We start from the raw sequence: 14,649 nt of genomic DNA, 5'->3' as shown, positions 1-14,649 counted from the left end.
CTTTACAAAGTACTGTATATTTTAATTCCTAGGAGATATCTCCAAGGGATTTCAAGTCTCAGCCATGATTGTATTTGTGACTACTATGTTTCCATTCACAGATTTCACCCCAGGGGATACAGAAGACTGATTACAAATCACATTTAAAAAAGCAGCAGCTGAAGTGTGCATTTGCATTTGACAAAGTCAGTATATGCTTTCTTACAATCATGTGCGGTAATAGGGGTCCATTTGTTCCTAAATCAATTAAACTAAAACAAATTATTCTATTTTTCTTTTCTCTCTGTATTGACTATCTAAGGGGCACTAAGTGAGCTCAACTGGCATGAGACATGACCTTCAGTCCCCATTCTGCACTGACAGAATAGCAGTAGGCCAGAGAGACAGACAAACCAGACTTCCCCCTACAGCGCACTTCAAATTCTGAACTGCAGAGATTTCAACCAGCCACTGGCAGTTTTGAACCAATGCGTCCTGTGCAGAAGCTGTTTCCTGAAGCAATAGCACTTCTGATGTTTCTTTCCAATCACTGTACCATTTGATTCCACATAAAAGCCAAATAATCAATCCAAAACCTGTACTACCCCCACCCTTGTCTCATAATGTTTGTTCTTCTAGTAACTCTTCCCAGCAGCACAATACTCAGTGTGGTGCAGAGGTGTTGGGTCTGGACTCGTTACTGGTTGTGGGTTCAAATCCAAGGACCAAAGAACATCACCCAAATTCTTCCAGTAAAAAGCCCAGCTGAATAAATGGGTGCCAATGTAAGTGGATCAATTTGGCAGCCAAATAAAATAGTTAGTATCAATGGGTAATTTATTAAAGTACTGAAGCATACTGACTGCATAAAAACTGCATTCAAATGCAAAACCCAAAAAGACTTCTGTAGCCTTTAGCTTGGCTTAGCTAACTTATCTGACAATTTGTGAAATGTCTCAGAGATATTCAAAATACGATTTTTGTATTCATATACAGTATAATTAATTAGGGTTACACACTTGCATACAGTACAGTTAAATCCTTCTTTCAGGCTCAACAGTTTCCATTATTCTGACCGCTTTGCACACAGCAAAGCACTCTCTATGTAAAGGTTTCAGTAATGTAAGTGAGCCCCTGAAGATATCAAACATCCTTGTCTTTCAACAAAGATAAGTAGAGCAAAGAGAAAAAAATATATATCTGGCACACATAGCATATTATCTTCCAGCATGTGCTGCCAAAAACAAAACACGGGCATAACATGAATCCACTTATCCACTTTCTTCTCTAAGACAGGCTTGTGCAGATTTGAGTAGACCTAATAAATACCAGGAGCTTCTTGCACCTTATCTAAATGCTGATCGGATATTATATATCTCTGTATTTGAAGACGCCACCACTAAAAGCACTTAGAATGTGCTGACCACAGACAGGGAAAGTACACCTATAATAGACTCACTGACAAAGGGACTGCTGCAGCACACCTACACCATATTGTAAAAATATCAAAATGCTGGTTATTCGACCTTACATACCGTATCACAGAACATGAATGAATGTTAATAAAAGCGATCCCTGGAAGAGATGAAAAAAGAAAGGCTACTACTGTCAGCGTTAGCACGGCACGCTTACCTCATAAGCTAAAGCAAATGTCCCCCAGTGGATTCCGACAGACTGCTTGGCCTGAACATCTATGTGAATCCGCACCGCCTCCTCTGGATCCACATGCTGGGATCTCATCATGTCTCTGGAGGCAAATGGCAATAAACACAATGATCAGACACAAAGGTAACTGCCACTGTCCAAGAGCTAGCAGCACCACACCCAGATTCAAAAGACAAGCTGGTAGTTAATTCCTGGGAGGACTTTGCTCCCCGCAGGACAAAGTTAATGACTACAGTTTTATCACCATGTTTGCAAGGCCCTTGGCTTGTGTACTGCACCTCATACCACAGAGCTCAGCTGTATTCAAACACAGGGACCAAGCACTTAACTCCACACCTTCTTTCTCCCACTCTCTATAGTATAGCCAATGCAGCAGATATCCTGCCACTCTTTCAAATCAAATCAAAGTTTATTTGTCAAATGCACAACAATACGGCGTGCAGCAGTAGTTGCTGGCAATGAAATGTCTTTTTCTGCGAGCTCACAAAAATCACAAAATTGAGGTTACATTTTTTTAAATTGAATATAACTCAATATGAGTAGAGCTGCTATGTGTCCATGGTGTATGTAATATATACATGTAGTGCAGTTATGCTAAATACAGTGAAAACTGTGTGTCCATGTAGCCATTACAGGTGATTTGCTATTTTCAGTATTATGGCTTAAAAAATTAATACAAGAATCATCAAGAAACCAGCATGAGTATGTTTGAAGCGGCTTTGTATCAAACTGCTTGGTGAGAAAAACAAATCATGAGGTAGTGATTAATGCGTTACTGAAAACAATTTCAAAAGTACCACTAAAGCTACCAAGTTGGTTTAATTGAGCTTTCCAATAAAGTTATAATCCTCTTTGCTACGGGACAAGGACACTCCAACATGTACTGTACACTCTTGGCTTCCTTGTCTGTAGTTCAAAAACTGGGCTTGATGGGACGCATGCCCACCCGGCCAGGTTCTGATTAGGCTATTCACAGATCACAGCTCGGCCTCCTTCGTGGTGCCATACCTTGGCAAGTATGCTCCGATGGGAATAGCTGCCAGGTCAAAGGGGCCAAAGCGTTTCCCGATCTCCTCAAAAACCGTGCAGTAGCCAGTGTCGCCAGCGAAGAAGAAGCGGCTACAGGGCCCCAGGACAGACCAGCTGCCCCAGAGCGCCTTGTTATCATCCATGGGCGTGCGCTTGCACCAGTGCTGCGAGGGGGTGCACACAAACGTGACCTCGTCGTGGCCCGGCACGCAGTTCTCCTCCCACCAGTCCAGCTCGATCACGTTCTCGCAGCCGCACTTCTGCATCCAGTCCAGGAGCCCCAGGGGGACGAACCAGCGCAGCTCGCTGCCAAAGCGTTCGTTCAGGCTGGCCACCGAGCCTGCGTCCAGGTGGTCGTAGTGCGTGTGGCTGATGAGCACGGCGTCGATCTTGGGCAGCTGGGCCACGCTGCAGGGGGGGCCCCGGAAACGCTTCGGCCCCAGGATCTGCAGGGGGGAGGCCCTCTGACTGAACATGGGGTCCGTCAGAAGGATCAAGCCGTCCATCTCTACCAGCACGGTGGCGTGGCCCAGCCAGGTGACCCTCAGCCCCGAACCCGTCCTGCCAGCCAGCTCTGGGCTGCGGATGAAGTAGGGTTCCAGCACGGGCAACTCCTTGTCCAGGACCTGCAGACGAGAGCCACAGACGCACAGATCTAGAAGAACTTCATTTATGGAGTAAGAGTATGCTGGGATTTATGCAGTAAGAGTATTAACCTTTATACGTCAAAGATTATTTCTCTACAGAAACACCCGAGAAGAAGGTGGATGATTTCTTCCCCTGGGATGCTTATCCTTAACTGGATATAGTTTACCATCTCCCTTGGTCTATTATCTTACCAGATTTATACGAAATCTAAATATTTGTATTAGTTTGACAACAAAGCTTTCTAAAATGGTTCCCATCTGGAAATGGTGCCCTATTCTGAAAACACCACGTATTGCCTGTCACTAATGCTATGTACCCTACTGTTATTTACCATTTTCATAACCCCCATTTTGTAATAGTATTTTACAGATTATCCAGCTCTTGACATAACTCCCACATAGATGTTCTGTAAGGGAAATTAATCCCAAATGAAAAAATTCATACGGCTTCAAAGACGCAACAGAATAACAGAGGAAGTAAAAAATAGTTCCGATATTTATGTGCATCCACGATTATTTTAAATCAGTTAATCACAATGGAATTATCTCCTCTTAAACATTGATCTAATAATACATATATATATATGTTTGTTTGTTTCAGAATATGTAAATTAAGCATCAGGTATTTTTGTTGGTATAAATTGCAACAAAAATACTTTTCAAAAACATAGAATTATGATAAAGTATACAGTTGCCAATTTAAAGGTACTGTATACTAAGGTAGACCAAAGAAAACTAAAATATATATAAATAATACTCACTCGTCTTAACTAAAACTTTTACTTCTAAAGGAAAGACACACCCTGTTCCATTCCAACTATGCCTGAAAAGAACAGTGAAAGAAGCCCTTTGGCAAATGAACCTACAATTGGTTTAATCATCACATACCTAGTCATTCGGATAGTCATTGTGCTTCAGGAGAAATACCTTATGGCATGCAAGGATGTTTCTTGAGAGAGCACAGTTTTGACAATATTTGTGGTAAAGAAAGAAGCTAAAGTACTCAAGGTATAATAATGTAATCTCCGGCATACTGAGTAAATTGTTCAATGCAGATAAGATGAAGGTCACTAAACCGACATTTGTATAAGATACCCGAAATAAAGATAATATCTATCCAGCAGAGAATAATGTATAACTATTAGATTGAGAAAATGACATAAACACAGTCTATAAGTAAAGGAAGCACCAATTTTATATTTAGTAAACTTACTTAAATTGGTAAATTCTATAGGTTAACTGGCTTCTAGGTGCCAGCTGTGTGTGTCTGTGTTTTTATCCATGTGTCTGCCCTGAGATAGACTGGCGTCCTGTCCAGGGTGTACCCAGCCTTGCACCCATTGCTTGCTGGGATAGACTACAGCCCCTGAATGACCCTGAACTGAAGAAGCGATTGGAAAATGGATGTGTGTATATATGTTTTTCCCCTCTTAGGAAAAGGGACATCATGCTTTATTTATAAAACAGAACAGGATATAGGCTCTAGGTTGTATCGCATTGCTACTGTACAGCTTAAGAGCAAATTCAAATCCCCCAATGCGTTGCAGTACAAAATGACAATATTAAAACATAATTTATGAAAATAAATCTATAAAATTCATAAAATGGGTGTATGATTTCACTTAACAGCCACGGGAAGAAGGATGAAACAAACTTCAATGAAAGATAAAGCTTGAATGTGTCTTGTAAATAAAAATAAACCGCAACGTCACCTCTTTAGAGCTGGGGATGTTGCTGTGGTTCTTCTCCAGTACAACGAATCTGAAGATGGTGGAGTAGCTGGGGAAGTTCCAGGTGGGCCAAGGGTTGACGAACCGGCCGTGCTTGTCCCGCCTGGACTTGGTGACGTCCTCCTCCAGCCGGTAGTCCAGGCGGAAGCTCTTGCGGGAGGAGCGCGAGCCGCTGCTCTTCCTGGAGCCCCGCTGGGACGCAGCGGGCGGGTCCGCGTCCTCTCCGGCCGCCCGCAGGCCTCCCCCACCCACCAGGCGGCGCTCTTCTTCGGCCTTCTCGCCCATGGGCTCGCGGGGCGCGGCGGACCTGCGCACGGCGACACAGCACGGCAGCCCTGAGCGAGGCACGTAGAAACCACAACCCTTTCCAAACGACTTGATAGTTAAGCTCCGTGGCTCATTTCACAAGAGCAGGCTTTCATTAAATAAATACAACAAAGGTCACAAGAACACTTTGCCAAGATTTATTTTACTACCCCTGCAACTCAGCATTATATACTCTGAAGGGAGCAAGTGATATTCAATACTGAGTTTCGTTTACTGACAACCACGTGAGATCGGGAAGATCTGAAAGCCCCCTAGATAGAGGCCAATGCAGATCCATCTCTTCTCAATGCAAACCAGTGGAATCAAAAGTATCAACATCCAAAGATGCCCAAGTTCGTGTCTTGCTAGGTATCACACACAGATGAACTGTGGAATTCATTACCATTGTATAGTAACGTGTTTTTAATTGTATACATCTGCAGAAAACAAAAGGGACAATGAGATATACACCTTTTCTAATCAGCAGTAGCTTTTGTTTTAGTACACAGTTACTGTAATGAACTCAGAACATAAAAACATCCAATCGCTAAGAAAATATCAGACTCGTGCTGCCAAATTCTTTGATGTGTGAAAAAGTTATTTGTCCTTTGCCAGCAACTCCCTTGTTTTGTTTAACTAAATGTTTCCAACTGCCATCATATTCATCTTTCAATCAAGGTGGAGGAGCCAAGCCTTATAATATTCAGGTGCTCGACTCACAAAGGACACTGCAACTCATGAACAGACCTTTTGGCATTCAAAAGGATCTATGTATGTCACGGAAACAATTTAATGACTTTAGCCACAGCCTTCAAATCATAATAGTTGTTAATTATGGTTGAGAAAAAATGAAGTAGTAGCTATAGGGCTTGCTGAGTCTTCACATTCATACGTAACTTTCTGACACAAAGTACTGAAAAACTCCACCGTCCAGTGTAGAAGCTGAAGGCTGCTGTTGGCTGAACAGTAAATGCACATTTTTTAAAAAGTCCCATTGGGACCTTTAGAAAATATGTATAAAGAGCCAGCAAAGCAATGCAGGTCTTCACAAGTCAATACAAAAAAACATTTTAATTAAAAAATAGCTTGATCGTAAAGATTTAAATATCTGAGATTACTAGTTCATCTCCATTTCTTTGACCCTGAAAAACCCAAACCTCAACAGTCATGGTCTTGTTTGTCTTGTCAGATGTTTTGCTTTAACTGTGCAAAAACGTGAAGAATTCAACCTTCTGCAGCCCCCTCAAATCCTGAATAGGTTTGAACAACATTCAGCCAAATCAATCCACAAAGGTTTCTAAACACAATGGCATGATTAGACATAATGTGCATTAGTCAGCTGTTAGAAGGAGAAAAAGAAAACACTGGCATTGCTTTGCATTATTTTCTGACTAAAGTGTTTGTGAGCAAACCCGACACTTTGAGCGGGGTATACCATCACTGTTACAATGAAGGTCTCTATGCTAGTCACAAGGAAATTATTTAGCCGAAAATTAGGCCAATGGCAGGCATACAGTATACCAACGTTATTTTATTTTCACAAGCATGAAGTTTAATTTGTGACCAACAAAGAAACTACCCGGAACAAATGGAATGCGTATCATGAAATTTGCATGATAAAGCTGACCAGCTGAAAACAGCCTAGACTGACAGCGTATCATATTGCAAAAACACAGACTTCTAAGTGTCACTGTAAACACCTTGTTGTGGAATAGTTTATTACCATGGCAGCTACTGTATGTGGAACATCATAAACATTATTTCTACATTGGATACAAATCTGCAAATATTTTACATATACCCACCAATTTTAGAATTGTTAGCCCACATCTGGGCTCACAGTAATGACCCCCATCCTGTCCATCTTTCGACATGTTGCAAGGGTCAGGGTATAGACATTTTACAAGCTCCACTGTGATGCACAGAAGGATCAAGGCCAACTGCAAGAGAGCTGTGTCTCTCATTTAGGTCACCTGAGGTCCTCAGCTGCCCAGCTGGGACGTCCTGTCCAAGGGTAGCTATTTCACAAGGAGCTCAAAACTCCCTGGCTGCATAACCTCAGACCTACTCCACACAGCCAAAGGCAATCAAACCACTGAATCTCAGTTGACACAGTCCAGCAGTCAAATTCATGACATCTGGATTATAAAGAAAATATATTTGACTGCAGAGGCACTTAGAAGCCTCAAAGTTCATTTAGTTTTCTCAGAACTATCATTTTAATTATTAAATATTTCTGGGGCCTTTGCATTATGCATTATTCTTAAATAAATGGTTAAGAAACACAACCATAGGATCAAGATAACCATTACCCAGTTTTTCACCAGATCTCTTGGGACTGCCTGATGTTATTTCTGATACATCTACAAAAATATCAAATTTGGGTGCTGTGTGAAAACTGTACTATAAGGATTGAAGACAAGAATATTCTATAAATTACAGCACAGACAAGATCACATTTTGTGTATTCAAAACAGTTATTCTTGCATTAGTGATCAATAAGTAGCATGTTTAGCTTGATAGCATCTTATGTTGATGTACTGTATACACGTATTGCACACATTTTGTACTGTAGGTGCTCTTTTGAGTTACACCTTGCATTGTGGAAAGCATTAAATAATAGTCACTGAATTACTGTCTATCAAAATAAATTAAAATGCCATCTCTTTCAAAATAAACTAATGATAGTCAATAGCAGCTACAAATTTTAACTTTATTATGGACACATATAGCAACATAAACTCACTGTATTCCATTGGTATTGTCCCTTTTGTGTCCTTCTACTTTAATGCTGTTTTGCACAGTTAGGCAGAAGCTGTAAGGCATTTCCTGACTTGCCTCAGGAAAACAAACTCTGTCAAACTGCCTATTTCAGTTGCACAATTACGTCTTGAGTACAGGAGATAATGCACTACAGTGCTATGAGGAAAAGAACATTAAACTACAACAAACATAACATTTCACCTCAGTTTAATGTTTTAAGACAACTCAATTGACTGACAGTGCTCCAGAGAATTCTACGTTTTAAGGAATAAAATTCAATACCTTGCAAGAAACATATCAGCAATATCAGAAGCATTAATGTACCGTTTCTGTTTGCCAAGGAGAGTAGATCTTTTCCAGAGGAACTAGGTTTGAAAAAGCAATGCCATAAATGTGCTCACTGTTGCTATGACAATATACAAACCCACACAGCAGCCATGGAACCAAACTCACAGCTTCAGTGGAGCACCTCTGACCAGGTAACAGCATTCACAACACAAAAAGACGATGAGAAGTGGTGGATTATATTCAGGAAAGGGAGCTTTAGTTTAAAATGTCCTTCCAAAAAAAGGAGCTGGGATCTGCTCTTTGGGATATGAATGAGTTATGTGGAGAAGGAACCAGAAAGCTTAAGAGTAAAGGTTTTGAATAAATTTCACAGCACATCAGGTAGATTGCCTGGTCAGCAAGATAGGAATACAACAGAGCCATTATGTGCAACGGAACTGTTGCCTGGGCGTTTATCTCCTGGATGATTATACAAATGACTGTCTCCCCTTCAAAACAAATCTGAGATATTCAAAGAACAGTAGATTTCCTGACGAATTTCTCATCAAGATTTGCAATTAAATATTTTTCCCCCCTGTGATATTGAAGGTTTGCCTTCTAGATTCATACTGGCCTGTTCATGTGCATTTAAAGCAGGGAACAGGAGGCAGCAGTTCCGTACCCAAAGGGATGTAGAAGTATGGAACAAGCTACTGAGCCATGTTGTTGAAGCCAATACCCTGGTGTCCTTCAAGTCACAGCTGAATCAGACCCATGGATCAAAAAGTTTCTAACTGCAAAATGGCTGAAGGACCTCTTCTCATTTAAAACCTTCCTTTTGTCCTTGTGTGACTTAGAAAGGAAGGATTCGACATGGCAAAACAAACACAGAGCAACTAGAGATGCACAGTGATGCTCTACATGTGAAAAATTCCCAGCAGGAATAGGTGGTAATGGTTCTTCCTTGGAATTCTTCTAAAACAAACTATCTTGACCTCAACAATTTCAGATACCATCTAAAAAGAATGCCACATTAACACTGTTGTAACTAGCGTGATCCCTGGAGTGTACAGTATTTTGTACTCACAATGCACAGAGCAGTCGAGCTACCATGAAATAAATTAAGACACCAAATTTATTCCTGCCAACAAAAAAGTTATTTGTTACGTTAGGTGACACCTATGTGGACACTTCAAAATAAATCAGGAAAAGTGGTGACTTACAAATTTCAAAATTAAACTTCGCTCAGAGATGTATAGTTGAGATCCCCTAATTTACGATCTTAATTCACATTAAATTTTACATGTGACATTTGCCCGAAACAATACTCACAGTGTAAGCGCCTGACTTGATTAACGATTTGTTGCAATAAAAGGAAATATACAATGAGGTGAAGTCTCAGGTTTAAGATGCGATTTAATAAAAAATACATTTAAACGCAGAGCAGACAGGATCTTAGCGCATTTTTTTTACAATATTACTGAAATATGCCCAAAATTAGTAAATTATAAGTTATCAAGCCCTGGAGCTTTGTAATATCACTAGACGACTTAGTATTGCAAAAATCCAACATTACATACATAATCTCGTTACTAGTCGAATTACTAAAAGTGCTTTATTCTAGATTATATAATAGATTATCCGCACCAGAGTGCAAAAAACGGCGTTTATTAAGGGATTTGACACGGTACTTTCAAATGCGACATTGTGTTGGTTTCCTTTCATTTTATTCTCTATTGCACAGCAGTGCAGTTAGAACATTCACTGAAAAACCAAAAACAACGCAACCACATTTTCTTTTGCAACATAAATAGATCTCGTTTTGCGAGCTAAAAATGAAAGGCACTGCAGTTGCAGACACACGACTGAATGAAAAACACAAGTCTGAAAAAACTAATGTTGTCAAAACCAAAATTATAAGGCTACATAGGAAAAACTATTAACCTGCAAAGAAGCCCAACAGTGCCAGTACCGGTCAGAACTACGCGCAATTGCGTCTTATTGGACTCGCTGCTGCACACGAAACACGGAGTGAAAATTGAAAAACAGTTAGAAAATAGCATTATTTAAAATAATATTTGTACCCCAGTTTCTTTCTGCATGAATCGGGGAGAAAACAACTTTTCACTGTGATCTGTAAAAACAGACCTAAAGCTAATACGGAATTTCAACACCAGACATACAGTTAAGAATATACACCGTACCTCAGTTCCTCACTAAAAGGCGTACACACCAGCCTGTCCACAAGTTCTAAATCCGGTTTTATCTGCACATCTGCATTAAAATCCGTACGTTTCAATTCTCTCCTGCTCCGTCATTTACTGCTGTAGCCTCTCAGTAGACTATAACAAAGTAACGAGCGATCCTCTGACGTTGTTCACCAGGAACTGAGCCATGTGACTAGACCTAATAAGGCCTTGTATTCAAATTTTATTATCATTTCAAAAGATAAGTCTACATATTTTCTTTCCCGCACCAATACAAAATAATCACACTTCTTACTTAATTCACTAAATATTTACCCATTAACTACAAATAAACTGCAATGTTGAGAAATTGTTTATCATGAGATCATAAAAGTATTTCAGTTCAAAACAACGACACATACGCCGTTATCTTAAGTTCCTTTAAATACCGCGAACGCAAAAGTTTTAAAAGACCATTGGTGTAGATGTACCACGAAATCTGACATAAACGTTCTCCACATTTTAAGAAGGAAACAACAGTCATATTTAAAAAAGACCAAATATGCACTTTTACAATTAAAAGGTTCCCCACTGCCACCAGATAAGCAGGTTGTAGGTTCAGACAGACATATTGTACGGTACGCAGGGGCGGAGAGAAACAAATTAACCTGGTGGAACAAATAACAGGTGTCCGGAACAAGCTAGCCAGCCATGTTGTCAAGGCTGATAATGGTGAACTTAACGAGATAAATGGGTTGAATGGACAACTCTTTGTGAATTGTTTTTCACTCCAACCCTGCTCATGGGGGTCTCCCGTACAGCAGGCTTCATAGATAACCTCAGTTTCTAAAGACACAGACCTATATGGTCAATATGTGATCAAATCTAGAAGTTCATCTGGGACCATGGCTTAGTTGCATGTTGTTGTTTTTTTAATTAAGTAATACAGATATTTTTGGAAACAGAAGCTGTTGGCCATCAAGGAATAGAGCTTTCTTATGAGTCCTTGACTTTCTTCATTGAACAATAATTTACATGTTTACAGGTAAGGTAGGCTGATTTATAAGACCTAGTGAATTGGTAATCTCCAGGACCAGGACTGTAGTCCCATTTTGTAGATTTTCTCACATCAAAACATTCATTTAAGAGTTACAACATTCAAAAACCGTTTTTAATTATAAAAAGTAAAAAAAAGGCAAGCTATACTTATTTCTATCAATGGTTGCACAAACGAGAACAAAAAATAAAAATGTCAAAAGAAAGTATCGGCAGATAATTCTGAAGTGAAAATGTACTTGTTGTAACTTTTTAAAAGCATTTATCTTGACATAAATTTGAAAACTGTAAATGTCTTCTGGCATTTTTATTTTTTGTTCTCGTTTGTGCAGTCATTGATGGAATTAAAAGTATAACTTGCCTTTTTTTTTTACTTTTTGAAAACTGTAATCCTTCACTACTTGCCTTTGGTATTTCTAAGTATTTGGGAGTGTGGAACAAAAGACTCTGCCATTTTGTTGAAGCCAATACCCTGGATTCTTTCAAGAAACAGCTGGATGAGATCCGGGGGTCAATGAACTACTAACTACCATACGAGCAAGAAGAGCCCAATGGCCAAGTCGTGTTTGCAACCTTTCTGATGCTCTTACTTCCTGAAAGAACCCAGGGTATCAGCTTCAACAACCTGGCTGGGAAGCTTGTCCAATACTGCCATAACACTTTGGGCAAACAGGTGCTTCCTATACATAAAGCACTCTGAGATACACTATATAAATGGAAGGACTTTTATTATTAACCTAAGCTCATCACTACTTAATATATATGGATGCTTTAGTAGCATTCTCAATGTATAATAATTTGGTGATTAATAGCACATTATTAAATCTTCATTTATACAACATCACCTTAAAAGTGACAGGAAATTGTCAAAGCAGAACATGAATTTGCTATTTCAAACCTGTTATTCAACTTTTTTTTTAAAAAACATAAAAAAGGGCTGGGCTCACACTTCATGAGAATTTACTTTCGGGATTATTCACTTCTAAATTCTTAATAATCCAAATTCTAAATATGAAAGCTGTCCCATTCCAAATAGCATAACCATTTTTAAAGTAAGTTAATACTTATTTCTAACATATGGTATTATACAGTACTGTAGAAATGGACTGATCACAGGCAATAATTCTGCCTTCCAATAGTCTAGGCCGTTTTTTAAATTCAATGCAGACACATAAATACCATGTTCTTCAGTGGGTTTTTGCTAAGCATCCTCTTTCAAAAATAGTGCTTATGCAACTTGATTGTCTTCCAAAACAGAAACCTCCCATCCCATCGCTGAAAAGTAAAGGTTTTGCAAGCTAACAAGACAAGACAAGACGTGAATTCCATATGTTAAAACTTGTCCAGCTACAGTTTCCTCACTACTTAATAATACTTGCCTAATAACTACTAAGTAACTATTAAGAGAAGTAAAATGATGTCCTTGTATCACACATTGTTTCATGCTTTTAAAGTATGAAGTAAAGTTATTAAAGTTAAAAACTATTCATACAATACATTCAGATATTTGCTATACATCTGATTGTATTGTCAACTGGAATGCAGGGGACTAACGAAAATGCCACATAGGGAAAATAACCTCTCTATATAATACACAGCATACATCATGTTCACTGTACTTTTCAGTTCTCACGATAAACCTGCAGTCTTTTTATGATTTGATACACAGTATAGTGAAACGGGCTTCGTGGATGCTGCTAAAGCTTATATCGAACCCTCTTCCAAAAATTAAATGGGTCTGCTTGAATGTGCAATCTAAGCTTTACGCTAACTTTGTTTAAAAAAATGTTTTTTTTTGTGGCATTTTCAAAAGTTCCTAAAACAATACTTCGGTAAACACTATATCCCGAAATCATATTAAATAAACGGCATTTCCCGGAATAGGTGTTTGATAGCTAAGTTCTGTCAAAGTGATTCATTCTGCCTGTATACTAGGCACCGGGGTAATGTGATGAATAATGTTTTCACTCACCATTCGGTGGTTTGCTACTGCAACAAAATACGTTGAAGACAGCAAAGGGCTACATTTCATAAAACTGGTGCGAGTTGCTTAAAGCACATATTCACCTTTCCCGGGTCTCCTCTTTCACTTTACTTTTCTGGACAGAGTGGCAGCGGTGCAGACACCTGGATTTCTGACTCTGACAGCAGCCGAGGACTTGGGTGAATTCGCGGCGCCCGAGTGAAGATGGAAGCCTCGACGGCTCAAACTTCATTTTGAATAAACTCCATATCAACACACCATGTCCAACCATTGCACTGTCTCCATCAGAGAGTTATTCAAATGGGCTTGGGCCAGAGAGCCAAAACTAGGAACAGAAAAAAGCCGGCCGAAAGGAGCAGAAATAAAAACGTAACGTACTGAACGGAACATTTCGTGAAACACTTCCTCGCTTTTTTGACACACATCAAAGGTTGTGCAATATTTGGTGAAGCGTGTAAGTGGCCATTTTGGTAGGGTCTGTATTGAAGCACTTTATCTGATCTGAGTACCTTAAAGGTATGCCCCCACTGTATTAATTAAAATGTTAAAAAAGAAGCCAATATAATAATGCGTATTTCTAAACTATTAACACCTTCAACTAATGCATCTGCAGTTTCACATTCTCTAAAATGTTACCTTACCTTTACATTTGTAAATCGGCATTCATTTAAATGTGTATTTTCGAACGAAATAAACTGCTAGAAGCAAGTAAGTCGGTTAGCACTTTCATAGCCCGGTGCGTGATGCTGCCGCTAACGTCAGCTGATAGGTTGTGCTCTTGTCACACAGTTTCCTGCGCTTTGTAATGTCTCGCAGCTACATGGAAAAAAAAAAACATTTTTGCATAACCTTATTCTGCACAAAACAGCAAGAACTGTCGAAGGCATTTGCTTTAGTTTTGCTCGAGAGCGACATCAGTGTTGTCATTTGCGGTGTATTGGTTTAAGACAACATTAATAAATTACTCCACAGATAAACATCAACTCTTGCGTCATTTCATTGCTCCAAATGTTCGGAACTATACTCTGCAAAATCCC

At 39.5% G+C, this 14,649-nt stretch overlaps 2 protein-coding genes across 7 annotated transcripts in view; one reads left to right on the top strand and one right to left on the bottom strand.

Annotated features, from left to right (window-relative positions):
* The window catches only part of armc10 (armadillo repeat containing 10), a 20,618-nt gene extending 20,354 nt beyond the window's left edge, over window positions 1-264 (top strand). Inside the window, exon 7 of the transcript XR_001479002.2 lies at window positions 102-264. The gene's annotated coding sequence lies outside the window, so the exon portion shown is untranslated. The remainder of the gene's footprint in view (window positions 1-101) is intronic.
* Window positions 1-14,649, bottom strand: part of napepld (N-acyl phosphatidylethanolamine phospholipase D) — a 24,117-nt gene extending 9,468 nt beyond the window's left edge. Inside the window, exons 1-4 of one of the 6 annotated variants that reach the window (XM_015352562.2) lie at window positions 14,254-14,649; window positions 5,033-5,357; window positions 2,653-3,299; window positions 1,612-1,726 (exon numbers count right to left, since the gene is read on the bottom strand). In XM_015352562.2, the coding sequence (XP_015208048.2) occupies window positions 1,612-1,726; window positions 2,653-3,299; window positions 5,033-5,335 (1,065 nt within the window). In that variant the 5' untranslated portion in view covers window positions 5,336-5,357; window positions 14,254-14,649. The other 5 variants (XM_015352560.2, XM_015352563.2, XM_015352564.2 and 2 more) reach the window with 5 other exon arrangements.

The sequence above is a fragment of the Lepisosteus oculatus genome, chromosome 7, assembly GCF_040954835.1.
Source record: "Lepisosteus oculatus isolate fLepOcu1 chromosome 7, fLepOcu1.hap2, whole genome shotgun sequence".
NCBI classification, from domain to species: domain Eukaryota; kingdom Metazoa; phylum Chordata; class Actinopteri; order Semionotiformes; family Lepisosteidae; genus Lepisosteus; species Lepisosteus oculatus.
This window is presented reverse-complemented; position numbering and strand designations above follow the sequence as displayed.